This window comes from Mus pahari, chromosome 5, assembly GCF_900095145.1.
Source record: "Mus pahari chromosome 5, PAHARI_EIJ_v1.1, whole genome shotgun sequence".
Taxonomy (NCBI): Eukaryota; Metazoa; Chordata; class Mammalia; order Rodentia; family Muridae; genus Mus; species Mus pahari.
In genome coordinates, this window is record NC_034594.1 from 24,234,927 (window position 1) to 24,259,972 (window position 25,046).

A 25,046-nucleotide genomic window follows, 5' to 3' on the forward strand; every position below is an offset into this window, starting at 1 on the left:
CAGATATTAGTGTGTAATAAGCTAAGGGAATTCTGGGTCTTCAGACTTTTCGATACTCCTAATTATACGTAAAGCCCTGAGCTATTTCTGTCCACATTCTTCTTTGGTCCAAATCTAGCATTACTAATTTCCAAGCAAGCTTCTGCTTGCTCACCCCATCTCTGTAAATGATGTATCACTCAGTTCAGACCAAAATAATGGGGCCTAAGAGAAAGAGGCTGGGGGTGTGGTTAGGGACCAAGTAAGTGCTTAGCAAGTATGTATGTTTGTGTAGGTTATTCTTGATTCTTCTTTCTTATATCATGTTCAATCTTTGGTCCAGTTTCAGAATCTTCTGGTAAATTTAGCAGGACAGAGTCAGAGCATCTTCTAGATGCTTTCATAATTCTAATTCTAGAGCCTTTCATAATACACACACACACACACACACACACACACACACACACACACACACACACATTTTTTAAAAAAAAAAGCCCAACATGGTTTTGAAGAACAGACCAAGCTCAGATATTACATGTGCTCCTGTTTCTAGTCACTGCTATCACCTGGTCCACACCTTTATTCCTTGGGCATCTGTCTGGGTTGCTGTTGCTACCATGTAGGGCCAATCTGGTTGGAGATAGACTGCTTTTTTTGCACTGTGTTTTCCTTCAATTTATTTTAAGGTACAAAATAAAATCCTAGCACATACATTGAGAGAGTTTTTAATGAAAATAAAAACTCCTAAAGTTCTCATTTCACTCAGCAAAACTTGTTTGAATTGCACACCAGAAAAATGGAAGTTTTTGTTCCACCTGGCTTGTGCTGCTACAGGACACAAAACTGATCTTAACCGAGGCTGAGTTCTGAAAACTTCATACCGGAGCCCAAATCCCCAGTGCTGAAGAGACACTGGGATTTGAGACTTCAGAACAGTTCATCTTTGGGGTTGAGGATGCTCAAACTGCATAGTTCAGGAAAATATTCCCAAGTTAAACAAAATAAATCATGAAATTTGATAAAGACATATACACATGTGTGTATCATATGCACAGATTCAGCCCACATAGCACACAGATTGTTCTAACAGTCACATATCAAGTTAAATATGGTATAAACCTGGATGTTCTCAGTATTTCTTCAAACTAAGATCTCAAGTGTTATTCTCAGCAACCCCACATCTGATGTAAAGCAGAAAGTCAATCTTTGTAGCTCAAAACCCATGACTGATGAGTTTCAATATTTTATTAAAATAGCATATTTAACCATGGTTAACCAAGAATATGTTAACGTCCCCCCCCACCCCAATATGCAGCACAACACAGTAGTGATTTCAAATATCTCTGATCAAGAACAGGGATGTTTCAAAGTCAAGTTTACAACTGAAAACTAGACCTTCAGAAAATTCTGAATTAAAAAAGAAAGACAAAGCTTTCCAAAAGAGTTCTTTCATCTGTCCCCAAATAAACACTGGTGCCCCACCCACCTGACAATACCGCTACAATTTTTATTCTTTATGCATAGTGTAACATCTCATTTATAAGTACCCACTTTTATAAATAAAATTGGCATTATCCACCCCATTTAATGTTTCTTTTCAGCTTCACAAAGAAACCAGTAAATAAAACTGTCAGTGACAGTTACAACATACACTCTAACAGCAAGATAAAAACCTGAAAATAGCAGAGCTGCATCTAGGCTGCTGTACATAAGAAAGCGCAGGGCAAAGTCTGCAGCTCTCAAGGGAGCTTTTAGGCACATCAGTGTCTTTAAAGCAAGCTTCAGAATAAAGTTCCAGTTTGTTCTTCATGACACCTGTTTAAGTCTTTAAAAAAAAAATCCCACAAAAGTCCACCTCATACGGGTAAAACAGAGTCTCATAACCTAAGGCTAACTCAGCTGTGGCGCGTCCTGCCCTTCTTCACTCTGGCGGGCTTGGGTTTAGGGATGTACTGGTTATTAGCCTGGTACTCTAGTTCCTTCCGGAAGTAGTGGATGGCTTTGTTCAATCCTTCCTCCAATGGGACCTGTTGGAGAGTGAGAAAAAGGAACAAGGTTCCATTAACAGACAGACTTCTGGAAGCCAACAGCAGAGTGCCTAGAGATGAGAGACTGCAGTCAGTTTCCTGCTTCACGAGGACACCGAAAGCCTCACTCTGGACAGAAGTGCATCACGGCCATTTCAAAGATGCCTAGAGTTCGTTAGAACTGCTTTCATAACACATACTGCAATTCAGCAAGTGACCTCAAGCCCTTGAAGTTCCTGACTCTCCTCTTGAAGGCATGCCTACTACAGCTAGTTGCAAAGACTGTTTCTGAAACATATGTAAGTCCACTCTTTGGAGGAAATCCCTCAAGGAAGATGCTCTGAGGAGGCTGTCCTCACTTGCCTCACTGGGCCTCCCCAGTGACACACCTGGACTTGCACCAGCAACATAGTTAGGGACATTTAAAGCAATCTTAACCAGGAGCTAGAAACAGGAAACAGAAGTCAATTAGCTACCGAGTTAAAGGCTAAAGAAAAAGCAGTGGAGGGAGGCACTGCCAAGAACTAGAGTAAATATGCTGGTGTGCGTCTTCACTGTGATGATAGTTTTATAGATGTCAAAATACATCAAGACGCATCATAGTGTAAGCTTTAAATAAGGGCATTTTGCTATAAATTTATTACATGAGACCCTAAAAGCAGAAGAAACCTAATTAGACAAATTAATCCAACTAAATAGTAAGCAGACATAACCTACAGAATGAAAGAAAACACTTGTTAACTATGTATCTGGCAAGGGGTAAAAGTAAACATTTATAAGAACCCCAATTCAGAAAAAACCCAAAAAACAATAGGTTTAAATAAGCATTTTTTTCAAGGGAAGGCACAGAAATGGTCAACAGGTATATGAAAATGCTCGGGACCACCAAATATCAGGAGACACACATAAAAACACCTTTTCACCCAGTTAGGATGCCTCCTCATAAGTTGTCCACACTCATACGCATGTTCACCAATTATGTTTGAGTGAGCATGTGTCTCTGGATAAGACTATTTCCTATGAATTAAGACTCTTACTACAAAGAAGTTAATGGCAAACATCTCATATTCCACATCTCATATTCTACATCTCATATTCCACATCTCCATGTCTTTCAGATGATGCGTGATAAGATACAAGTTCTAAATATATATCCTAGCTATATATACATATACATTGCAAATATATATTGAAAAATTTCCAAAAACATCTTGTTTAAAACACATGCTTTGTTAATAACAGGACAAATGATAAATCCCTTCAAAGAACGAGAGACCCTGAGGCTAGAGAGCAGCGATGGATCAGCTGTTGAAGCCGTTTGTTGCTCTTGTAGAGAATCCAAATTGGGTTCCCAGCACCTACACAGTGGCTCGTAGCCATCTGCAACCCCAGTAGCAAAGAATACAACAATGCCCTCTTCAGGCTTCTGTGCAGGCAAAACACAAACATAAAATAAACGAATATAAACAGAAAACTAAGGGAACTAGGACCTCTGCTTCTGGGCTTTGCTTTGTTCAGATGGGACTACTAGATTTTCAGTCTGAGCAAACTCAGTTTTATTTCATTTACCAATTTTCTGTCCTTTGCAGATCTCTCAGACTCAAGGTATCATACACCAGCAAAAGAGCTGAACTAAACGTCTAACATCCCAACGGATTCTGACACTCCCGAGACTACCTCCTCACATTTACTGGGCTAGGGTAAGTGGAGCTCTGGGCAACATTCTGCCTCCTGATGAGTCCTCTAATGCTCATATAATGACAGCTCTGTCTACCCTAAGTTTATCCTTCATTTAATACATCTCTGCTTCTGTAACAGCTGTTGGAATAGCTGCCATATGAGGCTACATGCTTGCCCAGAAAAAAATCTCTCTCCAGAGGGGCTCATTAAAGAGCAAACAACCAGACACGGTAGATAAAAAGATGCATCTTGCTCCTGCAACCTAGTTGGCCAGGGAAATTTTCAAAGAAGATAAACCCATAAAGCACAGATACATACAGCCTGGTAGATGGGTGTTCAAGGACAGGGGAGGAGCTCTCCACTAGTAGATGGAGGAGAGACTGGGGCTTCAGAATATGAAGGCAGCCTAGCAGTGAGAGAGAGAGTTGGATAGATTTCAGTGTCTAATACAGTGACCTAATGCTGTGACCCTTTAATACAGTTCCTCATGTTGTGGTGACACCAACTATAAAATTACTTCATTGTTACTTTGTAACTATAATTTTCTACTGATGTAATAGAAATACCTGATATAGGACCCCCCGGGGGATGTCTAGACCCACAGATTGAGAACTGTTGGCCTAGTAGGTCAGACTATAAAGAGCCTAGCAGTATAGGAGTCCCAGGAAGGTATGGAAGTCCACCTTCCTCCATGTCTTTCAGTCTTCACACTTTCCAGTTGGAGTTCCATCAGCATGAGGACTTTATAACTAGACCACCTTTATTTACATGAAATCTCACCTAATCCATCTCTGGACACTTGGGCCCTGCAATTATGCCGCTGAGACCTTCTGATGATCTATCTGCATTTGCAATGTCACCCAGCTCATGACGCTATTTCCAGGGCAGTGGGACCTTTGGAGGGTATATTCACTCCCTGGCTCCTTGCTTCCTATTGCTCGATGTGAGCAGCAACTGCCACAGACTGCAGCTCTGGCTGCCATGCCTCTCCTGCCGTGATGGACTAAGTCCTCTGACACTGGGAACCAAAATAACCCTTTCTCCCTCTGAAGTCGCTTCTCTAAGGTGTTTTGTTACAGCAATGAGAAAAACAACATATACACCTTAACACTGCGTTTGGAGATTGATGCATGTCCTAGTTAACAGTAACTTTCAACCTGACCAACTAGGACTCCCTGTAAGACAGTCTCAATACAGGAACTGTCTTTACCAGGTTGATCTGTAGACATGTCTGTGAGATACTACTACCTTGGCTGTCGTAACTGATGTAGGACCGTCCAGTCTACTGAGGACAGCACTGTTTCCTTGGCAGGCTATCATGAGATGGATAGGTAAACTAGCTGAGCATGAACCTGTGAGCAAATCAGCAGCACGCTTCCATGGTACCTACTTCCAGGTTCCTGTTCTGACTTCCTTCAGTGATAAACTATGACCTGGAAGTGTAAGCCAAATAATCTTCCCTTTCCTCTCCAAGGTGCTTTTGGTCGGAGTATTTTATCACAGCAACAGAATAAAAAAGAACAATGTGTTTCTATAGAGAGGCCACATAGGAGGTCCAAACCATTTCCACTAACAGAGGATCACATACCACTGAATGGCCTATGGAGAAAAGCTCCTAACAAGGTCCAAAGCTTAGGAGACAGACAAGGTGGGAGGGGAATGCCTTTCTCCCGAGGCAGTGGGCCTTCTTCAAACTTACCACAGGTTCCCACCCCAGCATCAGTTTTGCTTTTTTGATGTCTGGTTTTCTTTTCTGTGGGTCATCCTGGGCTTCAGAGAGAAACTGAATTTCACTTCCACTACCTGAGTTATTGAAAAAAAAAAAAAAAAAAAAAGGTAAGGCAAAGCACATCTAGGGGGCAGTGTTTTACCATCTATGGCAGGGAAAATAATCTTACCTGTAAGCAAGGGCCTATAGCTCTAACAAAGCCACATAGGACAGTCCTCAAAAACCTAGGAGTGTGCCTGCATAGCTGTTACTAAGCAATCACATGCAGGTGCCAGGCTTGCTTCTGGTCCCACAAGAGCCTCCTAGGAGAGCAAAAGGGCTTGTGCTAAGGACAGGACAGACCTTCACCTCAGGTAACAGGTGCAGATGTACCTATAGGGAACAATCCCATAAACACAAATACATAAATGTGGGTTGGAGCCATATTGAAGGTGGATGGTCCAAATGGGCCACACCTGGGTGTCAAAGACCTAGGAATTGTCTTTCATGGAGATCAGGTGGCTTATACTGTTCTGTTCTTAGTAAACAGCATGCAGACTGTAACTATGAAAACCTGGCCACCAAAGCTCTAGCACAAGAGCAAGCACAGAACCAATTTATGTCACATGAATTGTCAGCTCTGCTGTTGCATAAAGTATGCAGAGGACAGAAAAGCCTGGCTTAGCACCCTGAGGTGGGGGACTAGACCCCAGTGACCACAAAAGAGAGCTACTGAGTGACCACCAGGCAGACTTGGGTAAGTTATACAGCACAGACACACACACAGAGACACAAATCCTAAGCCCTTTGGTGTGCAGGTCAGGGTTTTCTAAATTCTGAAGTACACGTGGATCACTGCTGCACACACGCGTGCGTGTGCACACGTGTACACACACACACACACACTTACACTGCAGCAAGATGAAAATCCTAAGCCCTCTTTAGTGTGCAGTCAGGGTTTTCTAAACTCTGGGTGCACGTGGATCACTGTGCACACTCTGATCCGAAAAACAAGTTAACACCCTCGGTGCCATGATACGAAGGCATCTGGCCCATGGTTTCCATCTGGACAGCAGAGGTTTCAAAGGCACAGCGACTGGAGGCACATGGTGAGTGGAGCAAACCTTCTCTCAACAGTGGGAATTCGTACCTGGGAAGCTAGTCTGAATGGGATTACTGGAACCACACAGTGTCGTCGTGCTTATCTGGCAGAAGATTATAGTTGTACACAGCTGCTTACCGCAGCCCTGAGCCAAGAAGGAAGGACCCATTCAGCCAAGGGTATAGCAGGGTCAAGTCAGAGCAGTCTGAAGCACACATACCATAGAATGCGTCAGGCCAGAATGGCCTATCCTGAAATCAAACTTCCCAGAGCTCCAGCAAGTCTGAGGATGAGGTCAGGAAGTACCTTCTTGGCACCTGCAGGAATATCCTGCTCCTTGATGGGAACACTGTCCCAATGTCACACAGCCTAATCCAGCCTGGCCAGAGCTAATGTCACTCTCTCCATGCTCCTGAAATCTGGTCTCAATGGGAGCAGTGTTTATCACACCTGGAGGTCAAATCTCTGCCCCACACTCCATCAAGATATGCAACTAGACCTGGAAGTCAAACCCAGCTCATTTCATCCTCCCTCTAATCGCCAACTCAAAACTGGAAATGTTCCTCATTAAAATTAATGCTCAGGGGCTGGAGAGATGGCTCAGCGGTTAAGAGCACTGACTGCTCTTCCGGAAGTCCTGAGTTCAAATCCCAGCAACCACATGGTGGCTCATGAACATTTGTAATATGATCGGATGCCCTCTTCTAGTGTGTCTGAAGATAGCTACAGTGTGCTTACATATAATAAATAAATCTTTAAAAATAAAATAAAATTAATGTTCTGATATAATTAATCAGCTTCTACTTTCTAAGGAAGATGCTACTAACACAGGGTAAATCCAGATGAGTTCTTTCAGAGTGGTGTAGCCTACTTACCAACAAGGTTTTTAATTAACTGAGCAAATTCCAGGATTGTGTGTTCTTCTGGATTTCCCTAAAAAAGAAAGGGATTCTCTTATAAATGTCATGACAATGGCAGTACTTCCCTACCTGGACCACACATGACTTCAGACACATTTGCTGCATCAACCATCAGCTCCCAGACAACCCTGTCTCCAAGTAACTTCACCCCAGCTTTTTGTCTCACTGGCACATTCTGGAATGGTTTTCATCCTGGCCAGGTACAAACATATACTACCTAAGACCTTCATCTATGTGTTCTGAAGAAGGGCCTTCAGGTAAGGCAGGGTCATTTTAAAAGGGGGCACACACATTGGGTGAACTTCCAAGACAAGTAACTTTAATCTACCTTTTCTTTCACTTTAGTGTTACTCTGCATATCTGGTTTCACAATACTGGCACTCTGAGGACAACATACTTCCTCTATGAGAACTGTGCCAACACGTTCCACAGTGCAAGACTAATGATCCTATAGAAAAAGCTCCTGCAGCATTGGATGCTGTCATAGACCAGTGTCCTGGGTGAGTCACAGGGACAGTCTCCACGAGCTTGATGAAGTCAGCTTATTGGGGTGGGATGGGTGTTGTTTAGATCTGTTCTGCCCTTTTGCCATCACACTTTCTAACAGCTGCTGCCTTCATTTTTGCAGTGCTGAAGAAGGAACGCAGGACTTTGCCCATGCTAGGCAGGTGCTGTACCATTTCTCTAACCTACTACTTTTACTTCTAGTTCACTGCCCTAGCAGAGACACAGAAAAGCCTGGGAGCTGTGAATTTCAAATTCCCCCTCCTCAGCTCCCAATTTCCGAGGCTATCCTGGAACCAGGGATCAAAGTTTCAGGAAGACCCAGGCTTAATTGTAGACACAAAGAAAGGCAAAGGGGCAGAGCAAAGTGATGGAGGGAGACATAGAGAAGGGAGGCTCCTGGCAATTTTGTGATTTGAGGGAAGGCAAATTTCTAAACAGACACAGTTCCTAAATGTTCGTGTACAAAAGCTTCCTAAAAAGAGTAAGAGAACATGATGTACAGAGAATATGTAGGCATAAACAACTGAACAGAACTTTTATCATAAGCCAGAAACCCTTTCAGGCAGAGGAAGTTCACCCACTGCTCATGAATGCCTCACAATTCCCTCCTGAGTCTCTTACTCGGCTTTGTTTCACTTGAGTACTTAGCAAATGCCCTACACAAGCCAGTCATGTGCAAGGACAGTCCACCACAAAAGACCCTCCGGCAACTGCAAAGCAGAGGAAAATGGTACTTACCAAGTTGACAGGGCTGCTGACATTGCTGTTCATCAGTGCTACCAGGCCATTCACCAGATCACTGGGGGAAAAAGGAGAGTTAGGTCAGGCACTGCCCGCCAGAGTGCAGGAGTGCTGAGGGCATGTACCAACCCTTCCCAGACAAAACAAACCCCAAATGGAAAACTGAATGTGGAAATAAAACCCTGTAAATTAAGATGGTGCTTGTAATGCTAGCGTGTTCATGGATGGAATGAGTCCTGGAACACTGGGATTTGCTTTTAGTGGGTGTGGTGGGGTGGTGAACACAGTGGGAGGATGGTAATCTACCCTTTCTGTGCATTTCTGAAAACAATCAATGACCAACAAAAGTATGTTAATGTAGGTATATATACCCCAAGACGGCATTGGCAGGGTCTCTGATGAAGCCTCATGTTTAACATGAACCCACATTAACTGACCGAAACAAAAGTTGTGATTGCTTTATAAAATAAGCGCCACAGAAATGAATGGACTTCAGTATGCAAACTCCATACTGGCAAATCACAGCAACAGCCAAACAAACTGAGCACTGAAATCAATCAAAGCTGCTGCCCTCCCTCCCCCCGCCGCCAGCAGCCTGCCCTTCACACAGCCTAGGAAGCTGTCCGGGCCATCAGGATGTTTCAGATGAATTGTGACCAGCTGAGCCATGAGGGTGAAGAGAAGTAAGCAAACTTCCTCTTACCAAGGTTTGGGTCTTAGTTTCAGAAGCGTTAAAGTGTAGCTCTGTTAAAGAAAAGTTACTTCGTAAAAATGACACCTCATTGGGAATGTAAGCGCTTGCTCTATGCCCATGTCCAGCAGCTATGGTTCTGAATGAAGTCCACTGGGAAACCTCTCCCTCTTCCTCCAGCTTTACCACAAGGCGAAGGCCACTAGGGTTCATGGCTTCCAAAAGAAAATCCAAGATTGTTTTGTTTTTCTTTTAATTGGAAAATACTTCTTTTTTCTTTTTGATGTGACACTTAGTAAGGTTACTTCTACTTTTCAGTTTTCAACAATGGAAATTTTATATGAATATGCTTAATGTTCTGTTCTCACAGATCAAGTGCAAATGCAAACCACCATTGAACTTTAGTGATTTTTTTTTTTTTTTTTAAAAAGAGAAACTGGCAAAAAGTCACTTCATCACCATGGCAGTAGTCATGAAATCCACAGCACATTCTTCTGTGTGTTTGTAAGGAGACATTAAAAGCTGCCATTCAGTAGCATCCGAAATGGCTCTTAACGTTAATAAGGTAGGGTCACGTGGTGTTAGAAGATGGCTGTTTCTTAACCAGTCATCCTCTTTGGGAGAGGAGGGAGGGCCATGCACCTTGTATGTAACAGGTTGGCAACTTTTAAAGTCAAAATTGTGTAAGTCATATTCATTCAGCCTGAAGCTCTTTAAAAGTGTCATTTTGACAAAGTGACTTTTAAGAAATATATAACATGCCTTTGTTATGTGAATGAGGACACAACCCAGCTATGAAAGTATAAGACATGTCATGCCAGATGTGAATGCAGGTGACCATGTAGGCCTTGGGTCCCTGTAGTGCTGCTGAGGCAATTGTGGCTCTAGGGACAATTAACCAAGGACAGTAACTACAGACTGAACACTGTACTCTTTTACTGTGAAGTTAAAAATAAAATCACTTTCTTAAAGGGGTAGGGGGATGTGTTAAAAATAGCCAAACTTTGGTCAGTTCTCTACTAAACAGTGTTCATCAGGAAAACTGACCTACAATCAGAAACCAAGACAATGGCAGCATTGCAGAAAAAGGCTCTGCTGAAAGAGTTCACATCTATGAACAGAGAAACTACTTACATCCTCTTTCCAAGGTATCAGGTAGGTATAAGAGGTGACCATGCAGATCACAGCTACTAGTGTGAGCTGTGGCCGTGAGGCCTGGTGCCATGTTTTGTTCCAGCTGGGATGGGAACCAGCATAGGCATTGCTGAGTTCTTAAAGTATTTTAATGATCTACCTTTCCCCCAACAAATGTATCTGACGCTACTTAATTTTGTATCAGATGCCACTGAAACCAGGAAGAAGACAGGTTTCTAACCAGTGCCCGCCCCTTGTATTACATCCAGTCTTATGGTGGTAGAAGATAAGAAAGTCTGTGGCCCTGATTATGTAGTTCAAGTTGAATCTCTGTACTTGAAGACATTAAGATCTCCTTGGAAGTGCATGACTGAGGGGTGGGTGAAGGGGGATGGGATGAAAACACATTGTTATTATTATTATGAAGAGATGATTCAATACACAGCTACAGAAATGCGCCCCAGTAGATTTCTCCAAGCACACAGTCCAAGCTTTGCCCTCTAAAACAGAAACTGTCCTGAGGGAAGGAGAGACAATCTTTCCCTGTGAAACTGTCTCTTGGAATAAACTAACCTATTGGGCAACACATGACCAGCTAACTCTCACTTCAGGAAATGAACACTGACTATGGTATGTATTTATTAACAGCTTCTTCTGTATCTTATTTAAGAGTTTATGTACTTATAGGGAAATGTCTACTATGGTTATTTTAACTTTCGGGAAAAAATAAAGCAGGATTTCCATTTTTCTAAGTGACTTCTATTAAGCTCCTTATCTAATGAGACATGGTCGCTCAGGCTGTAGCTGGAAGCTACTCAGACCTGCACTGAGAGCTAACACCTTACTCTACAGTACCCTTTGAAGGCTCTAAGACACCCGGGGTGGCATTTCCTGGGCAACATACATTTGAGGGATTTGCATTTAAGAGCAAAAGTACATGTGTTAAAATATAGAACTAGGTTTTACAATGATCAAGGATTTGGAAATCTCCATGGAATTTGTAATAGCTATGTAAATGTAGAAGGTACTTCAGTGTGGTAATTGCTTATCATTATCAACTGTGTTGACCAACAAAACTCTAGGTAGAATTCCAAAAACAACAATAAAAGTCACCAAGCAAAAGTATTAAGGAATATGAGCCTGCCTCAGCTTCAAGACAGGATCACCATTAAGACACTCTTACCTTATATTCTTAAAGAATTCTCCATGATAAAGAGCCATGTTTTCAAAAAATGGTCAGACATCTGAATCTGCAGGTTTGATGGGTGACTAATTGGCCTGCAGCATTAATTATTCAAGCTCCCCTCCATGCTGGATAACTTTTATCTATGCAACACTAGGTGGCAGTAAAAGATTAGCCAGGAATCACAGAAATAGTGGATGAAAATCAACTTTATCTTCTAAACAGAGAAACAAGAAGTTCCCAATCCAATATTAAAGTTGGCTTAGTGCATAGGTGCGTTGTGGAATAACCAGCATGTACAAGACACAGTGAACTGTTACTGCTGCCTTCTACTCAGAACCAAGCACAATGACAAGAGCCTTACCTAACGTACTGGAATGCCCGTGTCTGAGACCCAGAGCCATAGACCTAGAAGGAAACCAAGAGTTAGACTTGAGAAAAAACACCCTGGCACTATTAGTGGGGCTCCTTGGAATTCTGTGGGTCTGACTTTAGAACTAATCCTTGAAGAGGCACTGGCATGGGCTTACAGCATATTAAGGTTTACAAACCCTCTTTGCCTGGTATATCTAACTTTCATACCTCATCAAAGGAGCTTCTCATTGCATCAGATAGAAACTATCCCAGAAAACCACAAGTGGCCAAAATACAGAGAACTGATCATGGAGTGATCACCCTCACCATACATCTACAGCACAACTTCTCTACCCAAGGCTCAGGGAACATTATGGACAAGAGGATGGCAGACTTCTGAGAGCCAGAGGAAATCTGCTTTGAGATGAGACTGTGTCTCCAAGAAATGACAAGAAGATACACCCATAGTACTGCAACAATGTGGCTGCTGAACACCCAGACTGTCATGCTGTCTCAATGCAATTTAAAATCCTGCTTGCTCTGTTGAACACTGACCATGCATGCCGAGCTCAGAGATCTATGTTTTAGGTTCCACTTGAGGATGGAAGGCCCACGAGAAAAGGCTGAACAGCACTACATATGGAGATGTCTGCTGACAGGACAGAGAAACTGCAGGAGCAAATCTCAGCAAAGGAGCAATGAGGACAGAGCCTTGCAAAGCACTTACGGCCTTGACGACGTGAGTGACTGTGCCCTCTTGGCTCACAGACTTGCCCGCCTGCCCGCCTGTCTGCCTGCCTGCCTACCTGCCTAAGGGGCAGAAGCTACTCCTTGTCCACAGGCCAGGCAGAGTAGGTGCTCAGCTATACTCTTTTGAGTCTGCACAGCATTACACTCTGGTGTCTATATGGCTCCTCTAGCTGCATTTTACCAGATGAGAGAGATTTAAGGAGATTCTGGAGACTCAAAGTTGCTCTCAGGGGATTAAGTGCTGTCTATGTTCAGGTCACAGCAATATGGTGACCTAGGAGTCACCAAGATGTCCAGGGAGGAGGGGGCAGCCAGAATACCAATGGGAGCTGTCTGAATGCACGGCACTGTCCTGTAGAGTGTGCATTAAATACTTAAGCTATAACAGCCTCTGCTAAACCGAGTCAGGCTCTTGTTGCAGTTGAGTAGTTCTCACAGAAGTCAGCAAAAAGCCCTGCTTAGTGAATCTGACCCTCATATCTGCCTGTTTCTCATCTCTTCCCAAGCCTTCAAAGCTGTGGGGACATTTGGCCTCCTTCAGCAAGAATCCTGTTAGGTCAGTCCCATCAGGGCCCTCTTCCCCAAATGTTCCACTTGCCCTCTATGCTCAATGTTGTGCTCGGTCTCCAGCACACTTCTCCCCACTCCACCCTGCTGACTTCTAGACAGAACCACCTGACAAGGGGAAGAAATGATATTTCAACCCAAGAGAAAAGCACAAGCAATTTATCAGGTCCTTGATGGGCAATAAAATTCTTTGGAACAAACAAACAAGTAAAAAAAAAAACCCTAAAACACTCTAAATGCCTCCATGGGCCTTCTGCCTGGGTGGCTGGGAAAGAGGGAAGTCTGACAGGCTATGGGTTAAAGGCTTTTGCATGGCGCCAGTGATCTATCCTTACATCTCTGGGAGAGTCATGCTGGGCCTGAAGACAACACATGAGACATTACCCATGTCAACAGTTTGTGCATTCTTGAGGCTGCCAGCAGCCTTGCTTTCCTCCTTAATATGGGGTCCTTAAAACACCCAAGGAGGCAAAACATTGAAAAGCTTTTTCTTCAAAAGCTGTTAACAGTTTTCTCTGCAAACAAGGTAGCTCTGACCCTGGGTAAGTCACTGTGCATGGTGGCTGAAAAGCCATCAGGAATATCTCCCTCCCCAAAAGAGGTTAATCTGAACCCCAAATATAGTTAGCCCTCAATTTCCATGGGGATTGGTTCCAAAGCACTCCACAGATACCAAACTCCAGGATGGCAAGGTCCCTTTTGTAAAATGGTTTAGAATTTGTATATAAATCATGAACATTCTCCATATAGGAAAACAACGTCTGTCCATGCTGTCACAGGAACCATACTTTCCAATACTTCTACTGCAAGCCGGCTAAGAGCACCTGGGCAATCTGTGGATAGAAGCCAGATGAAGCCAGAGAGGATATGAAGGACAGGTTCACCTCACACTTACAACTAAAACCCCTGGCCTGGGGCTAACCCCTAAGTAACTTTTCACTTACTGCAACAAAAAAGTAGCCACCACATTACCTGATAATTAATTCAACCAATATTTATCTTATATTGCCTATGTGCTGGGGCCAGAGAAACAGCTATGAATCGAAGGAACAAAGGCCCTGGTTTCCAGAGTTAATGTGCTGGGGTCCTAGAAATTTAGTATTGCACTGGTTCCAAGTGAAATGAGAACATAACTACATAGTTAGTGGAGTCCAATGGTGCCTTCATAGAGAGTGGTCCAGTTAGTACTATCTACAGAGAATGGGAAGAATGCCCAGGAAACTCCCAGAACAGGCAAGACAGGAGCTGAAGGAGTCAGGAGTGGGTTGGATAGAAACCTAGGGAAAGGTCTGTGGAATATGCAGTCCCTGAGATGAGGATCTTTGGGCTTCTCCTCTTCAGAAGGTTGGCTCTAGGATAAGCTGAAAGAACATGGCTAAAGAACAAGAATGGGACTACAAAGATAGGACACTATGGTGGCAGGGTGGGTCCAGAGCCAGGCCACCAGGAAGAGCTGGTGGAGTCCATGAATGATATGGAAAGAGAGGCCAGGTATGACCACAGAGCCTCCATCAAGGGGCAGCAAGGCAGCACTAAGGAGAGGAAAGCAAGCTTGGCCATTAGGGATCCACAGGGAAGGTGCCAGCAGGCCAGCAGCACAGGCAATCCCTGTCCAAGGCGAATGAGACAGGACCCAAGGTTCACTTCACGGTAAGGCTATTCCCCCACTGTGTACACCCACATGCTTCTCTTCCCTTCGTGAAGGTAGCAGAGGTACACATGGAAACGATATGTCAACTGGGAAACATCAAGTCCCTGAAGCAAGTCACCCTTTGTTTACTTGTGTAAAGAAAGGTTACAGGCTGCCTCTGGGCAGTACTCACTGTGAGTGGCTCCCCTTGTAGTGCTTGTAAGATGAAGTTGCTGACCACCCGCCCATCATTCATGTGCATTCGCGGCCCAAAGGTGTTGAAGATCCTTGCCACCCGTACTTCCACACCTTCCTAGAACAGAGAGAAAGAATATGAGGTGCGCTTCTCTGCAGTGTGCAGCGCTCTTCTTCTGCATTTCTAGTGTCTTGCAAGGATGGAGACCAGGCTTCTTTCCTCTTTCAAAAGACAAGACTTCTGCTCTGATTTTGTAATGTGCTCATCATAAAGCAACTTGGTGATGCAGAGCTACATCAAAGCCAAAGCTGCCTCAGATTTCACTCTGGAAAGGCCAGTAGTGTGCGGTAGCTATAAGACAGTTGTATGAGGGTAAACTGCTTATATAAATTGTTTCAGGTGCCTATTTTTCCATGTGTGGTCATGCCCTAAAATTTATTAAAGAATCTTCTGAGAAATTGTTGACAGAAAACAGACATATGCTTGTTATACACTTCAAGTTACAGCCACGATGATGATAACCAGTCAAAGGTCTGGGTGAGGTGGAAATGGCATTAAATTAAACAGCACAGACTTGTCTGTAGTTCCAGGAATCCACCAAAGACCTCAGAACCCATCCCCTGGGGATGGCAGGGGATAATGTATTAAAGAGGAGAAGAGAGGAAAGAACAGAGATGCAGCTCTCAATAGAAAATAACTCAAAAGCTTCCACTTGCATTTAACTGATGAGACAAATAAAGAACCAGAAGAGGGTGAACATGGTTTTATCCCTAAAGAGACTGGAAAACCTCAGAAAGTCTACAGGACTCAGACAGGCCTGCCCAGCAGAGGAAAGCTCAAACCAGATGCTTTTAACCTCCTGTTCTCCCCTTTCTCAGGAACAACGTTCCAAAGCACGGCCTTGTTATAAACTGACGTCTGTAAACATTTACTGCCTAATGTATAAACAGGCAAGCTTGCTGATTTCTCTATTTGGACCTGAAACCATTAGGCAAGCTAACTGGAATGAACTAAAAATTAAGAGGCTGCATGAATTCCTGAAGTAGCTGCAGCTACTGCCTCTACCCCTGCCCACAGCAGTCTCACAGCTTCCCAATGGACACTCTCAAGTCCAGATATCACACCAAGATTAGCTACACGGAAAGACGTAAACCTGAATCTCCTTTCAGCTGAGATAGGTTCTCTTCTTAAACACTGGCATCTTCTGGAATTCGTATGCCCAGCTCTTTCTTCAGTGTTAGCAAACCTTTGCCCTAACACAAAGACAACACTGGTTTACCTGGTACAGCTCATTTGGCATGCACCCTCTACCCTCACAGTGGGACAGTAAAGGTACAACCAAGAGGCATCAACAAGCTATTTATGGTGGCAGCTGGGCTAGTTTCCATACCAACCTTGGAAAAAGGGACAGGATGAAAATTAGGAAAGTGCCCACTAGGGCAGTATCGTATTGAAAGCAGAGCCAATCTCTGAAGGATCTAAGCACATCCATATGTTCTAGATCATGTGACATCAATCTGCATGGCCAAGCCCTGCCACCTACTACACTACTGAGTTTCCATCATGCTGTGGTGCAGGGACTCAGCCTGCAAAAGGCCAACATTCACAGAACTAATTAGTGACTCATTCTTAGCCACAGCTTCATGTCACTGTGTGCTTTGTCCTTCACAGGAACCCTGAGTCAGTCACCCAAGACTCTGAGCACTGAGAACAAGAACATCTCAGCATCTGTGAGTTAGGTCAGCATAAAACCAACAGAAAGTTAAGAGAAGAAAGATTGGTGTGAACCCCCATGAGAGAGCACAAGTTCGAGCCGGGAGTGGTGGCGCACGCCTTTAATCCCAGCACTCGGGAGGCAGAGGCAGGCAGATTTCTGAGTTAGAGGCCAGCCTGATCTACAAAGTGAGTTGTTCCAGGACAGCCAGGGCTATACAGAGAAACCCTGTCTCGAAAAACCAAAAAAAAAAAAAAAAAAAAAAAAAAAGAAGAGAGCACAAGTTCATGGGCATAGTGGGAACACTCCAGTATCAGTCTCCAGTTATAATTTCCTTTTCTTTCTTTTTTTTTAAAAAAAGATTTATTTTATGTATGTGAGTACACTGTAGCTGTACAGATAGATGGTTGTGAACCTTCAAGTGGTTATTGGGAATTGAATTTTTAGGATCTCTCCTGGCTCTGGTCAAACCTGCTCGCTCAGTCCCTGCTTGCTCCAGCCCAAAGATTTAATTATTATTATCATACATAATACACCGTAGCTGACTTCAGATGCACCAGAAGAGGGCGTCAGATCTCATTGCGGGTGGTTGTGAGCCACCATGTGGTTGCTGGCATTTGAATTCAGGACCTTCAGGAGAGACCTTACCCGCTGAGCCATCTCGCCAGCCCTATACTTAATTTTCTAAGACCTATGATTCTGATGTTTGAAGTGGGGATAACAATGTCCATTCTGCTATGTCACAGGAATTACAAAACAGTGATGCCACTTTGAAAATTGACCATGTCGTACGTAGTTCTGAGCCCAAGACAAATAGGTGTCTTTTGTATCCAGTACCACTTGGATAGAAAAACTGATGATGCTCAAGTCCTGAATAGGAAGATTTGCATATAACCTTCACAATTATGTATGTCAGCTCTGGATGATTTCAGTACCTAGTACAATGTAAATGCCCTGCACAAAGCTGCACACTGTATAGCTCAAGAGAAGAGTATCTAAAACTTTAGCACATGCAACATGTCCATTGTGCTTTTACTTCATATCTGATACTGAACCCTCAGTGAAGGATAGATGCCTGCACTTGTACCTGATCTTTGTCTCCTGATCATGTTAACTGACCTTGAATTGGTTACCACCAACCCAGCTACAAACTTTGAGGTCTATAACAGTGATCTACCAACATGATAAGTTGGTACAATAGTGACACAAATATTGTGGGAACAACCAACATTAGATTTAAAACCCAATTCAGAGATTAAACCTATGCTTGACAACGTTCAGGTGGCCAAGAACCTGAGATTGGATGGGACAGGGGTCTCTAGGGAAACCAAACACTATTGTTCTGTTAAAGGAACATAGCAATGAAATGACGAATGACATACAACCCTTCCTCAAGCCCCGTCAGTGAAGCTGCTTCTTGCAGTAGATGGTAATTAACAGGGAGACCCACACCTGGACAGTGTGCAGAGCCTGCCTGAGACCTTGGAACATGCAGCCCTAAATGGGACTTCATCGAATCCCTCCCCGCAGGGATCAGGGAGCTATGTGGAAGAACAGGGGGAATGCTGTAACTAGAGCGTCCTCCAGACACAACAGAACTGACATGCACTCAGAGACTGGCGGCATTCACAGTGCCTACACAGGTTTAAGCCAGACACGGAGGGCCCCGGCACCGAGGGGGCAAAGGAGCTATGAGCTCCCACCCCTAATGAAGAAGCTATCATCAGTAGACATCTACTTGAAAAGGAAAAATTACTTTTCTTCAATGGGGCCTCATTGGATATATAAGCCATACTTACTGGTAGGCCCCATGCCTAGCAGTAGACATTCAACACAAAATGACTCGGTGGTTTGTAGACTTTTTGCTTCATATTGCTTTGTCTAGGCTTTTTTTGGGGGGAGGGCTTACTAGTCTTTTGCTTGTGCATTATGGTTTTCAATTTTGTGTCTATGTTTTTTTTTTCTGTATGTGTGTATGTATGTATGTATGCATGCATATATGTATGTATTTGTGTGTGTACGTGTGTATATATGTATGCATGGATATGTGTGTATACGTGTGTGTGTATGTATATATGTATGTGTTTCTTGTGCTTTCACTGTTATTTTTTTTTTAAAAAAAAACCTGGCTGTTAAGTGGATGCTCACAGTCAGCTATCGGCTGAAACACAGGGCCCCCAATAGAGGAGCTAGAGAAAGTACCCAAGGAGCTGAAAGGGTCTGCAACCTTATAGGTGGAGCAACAATATGAACTAACAGCACCCCCAGAGCTTGTGTCTCTAGCTGCATATGTAGCAGAAGATGGTCTAGTCAGCCATCATTGGGAAGAGAGGACCCTTGGTCTTTCAAACTTTATGAGCCCCAGTACAGGGGAACACTAGGGCCAAGAAGGGGGAGTGGATGGGTAGAGGAGTGGGGGGTGGTATAGGGGACTTTGGGGATAGCATTTGAAATGTAAATGAAGTAAATGCCTAATAAAAATTGGGAAAAAAAAAAAAAAAAGAATTAAATTAGGGTCAGAAAGATGCCCCCAGAGGCTAAGAACAAACCTGACAAGCTGAAGTTGATGCCTGTGACCACATGATGGAAGGAAAGAACTGGTTCCTTAATGTTGTCCTCTGACCTACACACACACACACACACACACACACACATGCATGCACACATGCATGCACACATACATACACACAAATAAGTAAATACATAAATAAATGCAAAAATAAAAATTAAAAAAAAACCTGGCTGTTTTGTTTTGTTGTATTTTCTAATGAGAAAAAGAAGGCATGGAATTGAGTAAATAGGGAAGACCTGGGAAGATTTGGAGGAAGAGAAACTATGATCAGAATATATTGTTTAAAACATTATTTTCAATCTAAAAAACAGTGATCATGTACAATGTTTCTCAGTATCTGTTCCCCACCAGAATGACAGGACTACATGGAGGAATCCCACAGCACTCTGGGGAAGATTAATCACAGACTTGAGGCAGAGCACCTGGTTGAGACTAATGTACCACCCACAAGGGTAAGGTGGCATCAGATATCCCACTGCTTCTTTTATTATGGTCAAGACCTGAGGTAGAGAGTAAAATGGGCTCCCCATTAAGACTGCTCTTAAACATAAGCTATGCCTTAAACAGTGTTCTGTTAAGTCATAGATGCTGTACTTTGATCACTGTTCAATGACAGGAAGTCCTCAAAGGATAGAGGAGCACTGCACAGACTGAGGAACGGGTATACGCAGAAAAGTGTCACCCTCCATTACACAAAGATCTGTCTGTTCTACAGGAGAAGCCCGAGTTATACTGACCTGAAAGCTATATATGGTGCTTCCAGAAATGGTAGCCCTACTCTGCCATACGTCTAAGTCTTCTTGTACCCTGAAAATGTGTGAATCAATGGGGACAGGAAGTTGAATCATCTCATTCTCTGATGCTTCTCACACACCTGAGGTCTTGCACTGAGGAGTACAATTCACTAAGCTGAGGGATGCTCACATTCATTCTGGAGGGTGGCAGAAAGCCACATAAGGCTGGGTGGTGGCAGATGTGCCTGCAGTTCCCTGGCAATCCTCTTAAACACATCTACTTTAGTGAAGTGGATCCACTAGCCATGGTTTCAGTTACCCACAGTCAGTGAGAAGTGAGTAGCATTGGGAGATGGGAGGCAGCCTATGCCTATGAGTTTTACCATAGCATATTGCTACAATTGGTCTGTTTTGTAACTGCAAATAATCTTTTACTATGCCTAACTTATAAATTAAATTTTAACATAGTTATACATGACATAACATATATAGATTCCTGCACTTTTCAGTCAGACATCCCCTGGGGTGTTGAAGTGTATCTCCATAAAAAATAGCAGGGACTACTGCATTAGTAAGTACACTTCTTATGGTTGCTCCGTGTCAGGGTATGCTAGCAACACTACAAAGCTAGGAGGGAGGGAGTAACACACTGCAGATGCCTATGTGGGGTAGCAGGATGTGGGCAGCAGACACCCTGGGAACAAGGCCAGGGCCAGCAAACACATCAAGTCCTCTAGTGTCATATACATAGCAACTCTTCTTTTTTTAAAGTATGCTAATACCAAAAAGTAAATATGCTCTCAAGACTACTGCCCCAGGTAACTTCTAAGTTCTCTTTCTGTTCTGTTGGTCTGCGATTTCATGAATGGTAGCCTGTTATGAGACTCAGTTCAGAAAGCGGGTGGGCTATGACTTCAGAGGTATATTCACAGGGGCTAGGAGTACAAATGTGCCCTAAGTCCTGACTAACAGCCCCAGGGCAAACCCCACACTACAAAGACTCCATGCCCACAGGCACACAGAAGCAGCAGCCTACTTCCTCTTGGACAGATTCAAACTATTCATGAAGGGTGTTCTGCTTTGCCCTTTGAGCTCCACTAAAAGATGTGCAATGAAATAAAACTTTATGTTGAATATATCTGGGTATTTCACTAATTATGAGAATCTTGAAAGAGAACCATTAAAAGGCAACATTTTATTTAATAAAAAGGCAATGCAGACTTCTATTTATCTTGTTTACATTTTCATTCTTTACATTAGATTTATTTACACACCATGTACAGCCCTGAAAAAAGGTAATCATTAACGAAAAGGATGCATTCTTGTATGTAAAAAGCTGTAGTGAATAAAATAACCAAATCAACAATTGTTAGGATTTTCTAAAAGCATAAATCCTAACAACTAAAATACTTTTCTCTAAACCTACTTGAAAAAGGCTTTATATTTAGAACTCAAAATTGATTAGCGACTTGGTACTAAGCTCTGGCTAAGGAACAACTAATACCTAGAGTATCAATACACGGGCTGCTGCTCTGGGCATTGTCAAAAACTGTGCTTACTGCTAGACTTGATGCTCTCAGCTTCAGAGCTGTGCCACCTCACTGGATACTTCCTTACTGTAGTGGTTTGATTATAGCTTGGTTCAGGGAGTGGCACAATAGGAGGTGTGGCCTTGTTGGAAGAAGTGTGTCACTGTGGGGGGTGGGCAATGAGACCCTCCTCCTAACTACATGGGAGCCAGTCTTCTCCTAGTAACCTTCTGATGAAGATGTAGAACTCTCAGTTCCTCCTGCACCATGCCTGCCTGGACGCTGCCATGTTCCCGCCTGGGTGATAATGGACTGAACCTCTGAACCTGTAAGCCAGCTCTAGTTAAATGTTGTCCTCGTAAGAGTGCCTGTCATGGTGTCTGTTCACAGCAGCAAAACCCTAACTAAGATACTTATCCACAGCAGCCTGTCAAGGCAGAAGGCCAGAGCATGTTGTATATAGGTAGCTCAAGCTCCACTTAGGAGCCAGGGATGGGAGCAAGTATGGAGCCCACTCTCTTATCTCAACAGCAGGAAACCAATACTTACCTCAGGAATGCTAGGTGGAATAAGGGAAGACTAAGGAAACCCAGCCTCAACAAAGCTGAAGCATGCTGCTGTCACTCTAGCCCCAGCTCCTGATCCTTTGAGAACTTACCCTAAGCATGCAAGGTAACCCCATGTACTATGTCACCTCTAGCCAGCAGCATATCCTGACATGCAGGACACCATGGTGCCCAGCAGGGCAGGGGGCTTGGTAATCAGGCTATGGGTTACTTTCTCTACAGGGGTTACCTTGCATGCTCAGAGTAAGTGCCCAAAGGATCAGGAGGTGGAGCTAGAGTGACAGCAGCATACCCCTGTGTGGGAGCCTACTATTTACGACAGGGAGAATAGGGACAGAAAGCTGGAAGCTCACACCACAACTTACGCTACATCTATAAGAATTCATGTCTACCTCTGGCAGAGAAATAGAGCACAGAGGTTTAGAACCTGATACCCACATAAGTTATTTTGCATTACAAAACTAAGAAAGCTAAGTGATCCAGGCCCATCATGAAAAGGGAACTGTAGCTTCATGCCGTACTCTCATCCACATAGAAGAATGACTGATGGTCTGAAACAAATAGTCAGGGGCCAAGAGAACTCCCATACTGCCCTCCTCTCTTGCCCACAGGCTAGATGTGGGCCTGATAACACTACTCCCAGGTGGACAGCACATCTATATATAGCTGTCCTAAAACTACATTCCATGTTCATGGTTATTTTCCAACAAGTTCTGCTTCAATTAAAGAAAGAAGAAAGAAACAAAGAACGAACAAAGAAAACAAGTTCCTGAGAACCAGAGAGTGCTGGTCCCAAGCACAAACAAATTTAGTGAGAAAAATGGAACAACACAGGGCTTTCACCTGGCCAAACAATCTACCTTCTACTGCACTCCCTAAAGTGCAGTATTGTAGCCCACAGCTACAACACAAGCCCGTCCCAGAGGTCAGAGGCCAGAGGCTGGAGGTGAGAACTGAGTGCCCATCCATCTCCAGCTCAGGTCATGGTAGCGCCAGGCTGGGAACCTTGGCCTCTCGGTCTGTGGGTGAGATGATGCACAAGATGAAACACCTATGGTGGAAGCACCCAGTGTAACAATGAGTAATAAAGAAAGCACGTAGGAAACAAGGAAACACATAAAAGATAATATGGACCTCAAAGAGGATGATTTCTAAAATCTATCACGGCCAGGGAGGTGGCTAGGTAAAGTGCATGCTGTACAAGGATGAAGTCCAGAGCCCCTGGACCAACATAGAAACCAGACAGGCATGGCAGCCCACCTGTACTCTTAGCACACCGCAGGAGGAAACAAGTTCCCAATACCTCCACAAACACGTAATGACCCACACTCAGGAGCACACATACACATAATAAATAAATGTTAAAAATTTACCACACCAACTTGGAGGCCTTGGAAAAAGAGGCAGACGTTAACTGTCCATCAGGTGGACAGTATGACAGTAGGGAAGCATGCTGTTCCCAGCTCTCTCACAGTACTGGAGACGAGTTCCTATCACTTTGAAAACAGGATGATATGTAGAAATGGCTGGCAAGACCATTCATATGTAACAGTAAGCACTAGGTCTTCCCAACAACCACTGGCAGGGGCCAAGCACTGAGGTTAATTCCTGTACAATAAATGTGCACATCTGTGTACAGTGCTCTGTGGTATGGACCAATACCTGCTTCATGTAGGCATAGCACATGGTCTCTGCAACACGTTTGCCCTCATCATAGCAGGCTCGGGGTCCTATGGGATTCACGTGGCCCCAGTAGTCCTCACTTTGAGGGTGGACCTCAGGATCTATGAGTAAGCAGGAGAAAATAAGACTTAATTTATATCCCCTACCAGCCCTCAGTTTGTTACCAGAAACAATGTTTATTTTTGATGGACCTAGGTAAACATTTAAAGATAGAGAGAAATGCTAGTGAGGGAAGCTCAGAGCTCAGCACCCCTCCTTAAGCTCCAGGGCACCTGGTGCTCTCCTACATATATGTATGTGTCCAACCACACTATAAAATACACAAATCTCTCCCAAGAAATGTGGATAAAAACATACAGCAACTCTGTGTTATACATTCACAGCCAATTTACTTGGCACATGGTTTGACAGCAGACTTGTAGGATAAGGGAGAGGAGCCCATGTGGGTGGACCCTTGGCACATGCATCTGAGCCAGCCAAACCTTCAAGCAGCAGCTATAACTCCGCAGTCATGTACAGTGCAGAGTAAGGCCTGTGAGTGAAAAATCCCCCAGTAAGAGGGAAGTTACACAGGAGAGAAGAGGTCTAAGGCAAAGACTCCCTAATATATCTATATATTATATGTACATGATTTACATGCACAGAGGGATGGCCAAGATCAGGCTTTATCCTAGCATCTGACAGGTCAGATCCCAAAAGAGACAGTCATATATTTCTGGCACACAAGAAAGCCAAGCATGAGTAATTAAGTCTTGGCATCATTCTAGGCTGGAATGCCCAGGGAGCCAAGCTTCTCAAAAATCTCCTTCACAAAATTACCTCAGAAAACCATGGAGGTGGGGTTAATGAGAGTGGGGGGTTGGGGTGGGGAATATAGAAGTAAAGGGCCTGGATTGAGAAGCTGACTCCGTAAAGTATTCACTTTGCAATCACAAGGACCTAAGTTCTATCCCCAGAACAAACTAAAAAAGAAAAAAGGCTCAGCACAGTGGTACCCAGTGCAACCTCAGCACTGAGGAGGCAAAGGCTGGTAGATTCCTGGGATCTGCTGGCCAGTTGCATTTCATATTTAGTGA

At 43.7% G+C, this 25,046-nt stretch overlaps 1 protein-coding gene across 9 annotated transcripts in view; it reads right to left on the reverse strand.

Annotated features, from left to right (window-relative positions):
- Positions 1–162: 162 nt before the first annotated feature.
- The window catches only part of Uxs1 (UDP-glucuronate decarboxylase 1), a 76,003-nt gene continuing 51,119 nt past the window's right edge, over positions 163–25,046 (reverse strand). For 7 of the 9 annotated variants that reach the window (XM_029538717.1, XM_021197455.2, XM_029538718.1 and 4 more), the window contains 7 exons: positions 23,950–24,071; positions 15,170–15,289; positions 12,040–12,083; positions 8,665–8,725; positions 7,375–7,432; positions 5,389–5,492; positions 163–2,009 (listed from right to left, as the gene is read on the reverse strand). In XM_029538717.1, coding sequence (XP_029394577.1) covers positions 1,878–2,009; positions 5,389–5,492; positions 7,375–7,432; positions 8,665–8,725; positions 12,040–12,083; positions 15,170–15,289; positions 23,950–24,071 — 641 coding nt within the window. In that variant the 3' untranslated portion in view covers positions 163–1,877. The remainder of the gene's footprint in view (positions 2,010–5,388; positions 5,493–7,374; positions 7,433–8,664; positions 8,726–12,039; positions 12,084–15,169; positions 15,290–23,949; positions 24,072–25,046) is intronic. The other 2 variants (XM_029538716.1, XM_029538715.1) reach the window with 1 other exon arrangement.